The sequence below is a fragment of the Aureococcus anophagefferens genome (assembly GCF_000186865.1).
Source record: "Aureococcus anophagefferens unplaced genomic scaffold AURANscaffold_17, whole genome shotgun sequence".
In the NCBI taxonomy this organism is placed as follows: domain Eukaryota; class Pelagophyceae; order Pelagomonadales; family Pelagomonadaceae; genus Aureococcus; species Aureococcus anophagefferens.
This window is the reverse complement of record NW_008705577.1, coordinates 837465-842299: the sequence shown is the minus strand read 5'-3', so window position 1 is coordinate 842299 and position 4835 is coordinate 837465. Positions and strand designations below refer to the sequence as shown.

At 70.8% G+C, this 4835-nt stretch overlaps 2 protein-coding genes across 2 annotated transcripts; both read left to right on the top strand.

Moving 5' to 3' along the window:
- Positions 1–42: 42 nt before the first annotated feature.
- AURANDRAFT_5253 (hypothetical protein) lies at positions 43–423 on the top strand (the record flags this gene model as incomplete). Its single annotated transcript, XM_009040796.1, has 1 exon — positions 43–423. A coding segment is annotated over one exon (381 nt), but the record flags the coding sequence as incomplete, so codon positions are not given.
- Positions 424–2797: 2374 nt separating this feature from the next.
- AURANDRAFT_5728 (hypothetical protein) lies at positions 2798–3472 on the top strand (the record flags this gene model as incomplete). The annotated part of the gene is made up of 1 exon (XM_009040798.1): positions 2798–3472. A coding segment is annotated over one exon (675 nt), but the record flags the coding sequence as incomplete, so codon positions are not given.
- Positions 3473–4835: the final 1363 nt, after the last annotated feature.

Here is a 4835-nt window from a genome sequence, read left to right as displayed (position 1 = left end):
CTCTGAGGATCCCCAGGGCAGGTCGGCGGCGCGTCCGAGGGCGACATGGACACGGTCATCGCCGTGCACAACTCCATGAACGAGGCGACGTGGGCGAAGATCCTCGAGTGGGAGGCGCTGAGCGACCCCGGCGCGGCCGCGGCGCCGCGGCTCGCGCGGTTCACGGGGCGGCCGACGGAGCACAGCCCCAAGGCCTGGCTCAAGCAGCTCTTTGGGCACCCGAAGCCCTTCGACCGCCACGACTGGATCGTGGTTAGGGGGGACGGCGCGGAGGTCCGCTACGTCATCGACTACTACTCGGACGAGGCCGCGACGGCGCGCGACGAGACGCCCAAGACCATGCACGACGTCGGCGCCGTCAAGTCGATCCTGCTCGACGTGCGCCCGGCCCTCGACTCGCCGGCGGCGCTCTGGGACCGCGTCGCGACGATGCCGCTGAAGCGGCTCCGCGGCGAGGTGGAGCCCGCGCTGCCCTTCTTCCCGTCGGCGGGCATGGGCGCGCCGCCCGTCGACGACGTCCAGCAGCTCAACGCGGAGCTCGTCCAGGTCGCCAACGACAAGATCGCGAAGAAGTGCGCCGACAACTTCCAGCGGCTCGCGGCCTGCGGCGACGACGAGGCCGCGTGCGCGGACGCGGCCATCCGCCTCCAGCACTGCGTCGCGTCCGTCGTCTGCCCCGAGGAGGCCGCCTCCTTCCAGGCCGCGGCGGCCGAGGACCCGGACAAGATGGAGGCGGCCTACGAGGCCATGGACCGCGCGCTCGACGCGTTCCAGCGCCGCGCGGCCGCCGCGGCCGGCGGCGTGCGGAGGAACACGCCCTCCGAGCGGTGAGTCCTCGACGAGCGCGCGTAACCGCTTCTTTCATCGGACGCTCCTTTCGTCCATGTTGACCCGGGGATGCGCCCCGCGCTGATGTTGAGTGTCATGTTGACCAGGAGGTGACGCATTCCTTCGGGCCGGAATACCACGATGGGAAGCGCGTTCGTCGGCGGGCAGCGCCTCGCGCTCGTGGTCCTCGCGTGGCTCGGGTCCGCGGCCGCCGCCGCGGACTGCGACCCGGCGGAGAAGATGGCGGGCGACGGCCCGTTCGCCGTCGAGTTCTTCAACGAGACGCTGAACGGGACCATCTTCTACGGCTGGCTGCCTGTGTCACACGCGCCGGCGCCCGTCGTCGCCTTCATGCACGGGTCCACGGGCCAGTGGGGCTTCTACTCCGAGAATCTGCGCATCTACGCCTCCCACGGCCTCGCCGTCGTGTTCCCGTTCATCGAGAGCCCGGAGGGCGACGAGCACTGGTGGGTCACGAACACCGACGGCGCCTACCTGAAGAAGGCCGTGGCCTTCGCGCTCGAGGGCCCGTTCCGGGCGCGCGTCGACGCGGCGCGCGTCGCCGTCGCCGGGCACAGCATGGGCGCGACGTGCGCGATCGCCGCGGGCGCGGCCGCGGGCGCGGGCGCCTACCGGCTCGTCGTCGCGCAGCACCCGGGCATCTGCGGGCCCTTCGGCCCGCCGCCCTGGCCGGCGACGTGGATGCCGTCGGACATGCGCTCCCTGACGTCCAAGTTCCCGCTGCTGATGACGACGGCGACGAACGACGGCGCGTTCCTTCCGGCGCCGCACACCGCGCCGCACGAGCACGGATGCTACGAGAAGGGCGCCAACGGCACCGCGGCCTTCGTCCAGTTCTCCGAGGCCGCGTGTGCCGACGACGGCGCGCGCGAGCCCCTCGTCGACGACGGCGGCCACGACTGCCCCATGAAGATCGGCGCGCCGGAGAGCCCGTGGGTGCGCTCAAGCTCTACCTCCTCCTCGACGGCGACGCGGCCTCGACGTGCCACGAGCTCCTATACGGCAACGCGACGGCGTCGCTCCGCCGGTCCCCGGACGCGGACCTCGTCGACATCCGCGGCGCGTAGAGGTGCCGTAAAAACAGCCAGTGTTCTTCCGGGCGGGGCCTTCAAGGCCGTGTGCGCTCCCGTGCATGCGGCTCCTCCCACGTCATATACCTAGTTTTAAAAAAGAAAGTTCTAGAATAGGTCCGGCAGTGCAAGTTGCAGCTCACCTTGAAGCCTCCTTGAGGCTTGCGGAGAGCGCTCTCAGGCACGAGCGCCTCCGCCGCTGGCAGCCGCAGGCAGCGCGACAACCGCAGCAGAGCAATCGCACGCGTCGCAGGAGCACACGCATGTCGCTGGCCCTGGCGTCGCAGCGCGTCTCCGGCCGCGTCGGCGGCGGCCGGACGATCACGAGCCTCGTCGACGTCCTGTCCACCTACCTGCAAGGCAACGCCGTCGCCTCCGGCGGCCTGACCGTGCTCGTCGCCGGGTCGGCCCTCGCGCTGACGCAAAAGGCCGCGGCGTCGGCGTCGGCGCTGCTCCTGCGGCGCTTCGTCGCGCGCGCGGACTTCGACAGCCGCGACGACAGCTACCGCTGGATGGTCTCGTGGCTCGCGTCCCAGCGCGTCGTCGGCGAGGCCCGCGCCTACACGGTGACGACGACGCTGCGGCGCCTCGGCGCGACGGGGGACGACGGCGGCGACGAGGGCGTCTACCTGCTCCCGTCCGGGTCGTCGCTGCTCCGCTTCGGCCGGAAGTGGGCGCTCCTGCGCCGCGAGCGCAGCGACGACGACGCGAAGTCGTCGAAGGAGCGCGAGTCGCTCACGCTCTGGGTCTTGGGCGGCAGCAAGGACGACCTGCGCGCCGTCGTCGACGCGGCCAGGGCGCACTACGCGTCGACGCGGCGGCGGACGACGTCGGTCTACGCGCTCGAGGACTACGGCTCCTGGGCGCTCGTGGCGACGCGCGCGGCCCGGCCGCTCGCGTCCGTCGTTTTAAACGACCCCGACGCGGCGGCGGCGCTGCGCGACGACTGCGCGACGTTCCTCGCGTCCGAGGCTCTTTACGCGCGCCGCGGCATCCCCTACCGGCGGGGCTACCTGCTCCACGGCGCGCCGGGCACGGGCAAGACGTCCGCGGCGCTCGCCATCGCCGCGGAGCTGGAGCGGACGCACGGCCTGCGGGGCCTCTACGTCGTCTCGCCGGCGCTGGACGAGCTCAACGACGCGACGTTCGCAGAAGCCTTACGCAACGCCAAGAGCCCGTCGATCCTGCTCATCGAGGACGTCGACGCGGCCTTCTCCGCGCGCGAGGGCCGGAACGCGAACGGCCTGACGTTCAGCGGCCTGCTCAACGCGCTGGACGGCGCGCTCGCGCAGGAGGGGCGGCTCTTGTTTTTGACGACGAACCACCCGGAGAGGCTGGACCCGGCGCTGGTCCGCCCCGGCCGCGTGGACTACAAGCTGGAATTCGGCCACGCGACGGACGACGCCGCGCGGCGCTACGCGGCGCACTTCTACGCGGACGCGGCGACGCCGGCGGACGTCGCGGCCATCGCCGCGGCCGCCGCGGGCCAGCGCCTCTCCGTCGCGCAGCTCCAGGCCGCGTTCTCCCGCCACCCGGACGACCCGCGCGCCGCCGCCGCCGCCGTGCGGGAGCTCGCGGCGGGGTCGTAAGAGGTAGCGCGAGGAGGCGTCATGGAAGCGCCGCTGCTGGAAGAGCCCAATGTGCGGGATCTTGGAACCCTTTGACTGCGCGCACAAAAGCTCTTGAGATCGCCAAAAAAAGTGGCGAAAATAATCTCAAAAGTTGACAAAACGATTCGATCCATTGAATCGGCGCCAGGGGATTTTCGGGCGGTTGACGCGCGACGCCTCGTGCCGGCAATAGTCGCGAGCACTTGCGAGAGATTATGGCGAAGTCGCCGTTGTTCCAAGCAGGGGTCTGCGGCATCCTGGCCGCTGTGCTCTTCGCTCTGCACCGCGCACCGCTCGACCCACGGGCGGCGCTCCTCGACGATCTCGCCGTCCTGGGTGGCGATGCCTGGCGCTTGACGAGCCGGCTCCAGGTGGACCGACGACCCGTCGAGGCGGCGGCGCGGGCGGCGCTCGCGCCGCGCGGCGCGGCGGCGATCGAGGCGCTCGGGCGCGACTCCGCGACGTTCCGCGGCCTCGTCGCGCGGCGCGGCGACGGCGCCCCCCGCGGCGACGGCGCGGGGTCGAGAGCCCAAAAAGCCAACCAACACCGTCGTGAATCGGGAAAAGTACTTTTACGGTCGCTACGACGTCGGGGACGCCGGGTATTGCCCCGGGAACGCAGGGCCAAAGCCAGAGACGCCAAGGGACGCCATTTACGAGGTCGGCCCCGGCACCGGTCGGTCGGCCGGTCGGCGGCGGCGGCGGCGGCGGCGGCGTCGTCGTCGTCGTCGTCGTCGTCTCACGCGCGCGCGTGGAGAGAAGCGCGGTGTAGAGGTCCATGGCATTGTCGAAGAGGTCCTAGAACAACTCCATGAAGCCGCGTAGCGCCCAGGCGCCGATGCGCGTCTCCATCACCTGCTCGCTGCGCGAAGCGCGGGAGAAAAATTTCGACGGGATCCACCGTGCGCAGCGGGTTGAGGCTGTGGCGCGACGCGATGATGCGGTCACCGTACAGGGAGTCGCGGCGCATGTCCTGCTCCGTCGGTTCGCCGTCTGCGCAGCTGTCGCCACCGCCGCAGAGGCCGCTGCCACAGAGTCGCCGCACCCGCCCCGCGCGCAGCACGGGAGAAATTTTCGACTTCGTCGCTGGCCAGAGCGCAGAAACGACCCTCGCAATGGGTGTGAGGTCAGGCATGCAGCGCAGCAAGTCCACCGCTCGCAGCGCGCTGAGATGGTAGCTCCATGCTCTCACTACGCTGTGGTATTTTTCGTCCGCACACCGTCGCCGGGGTAAAATCGGAGGTAACTCGATCGTTTTGGCAATGGGGCGCCGCCCCAAGCCCAAAACCGTCGAGTTCCTCCCCAA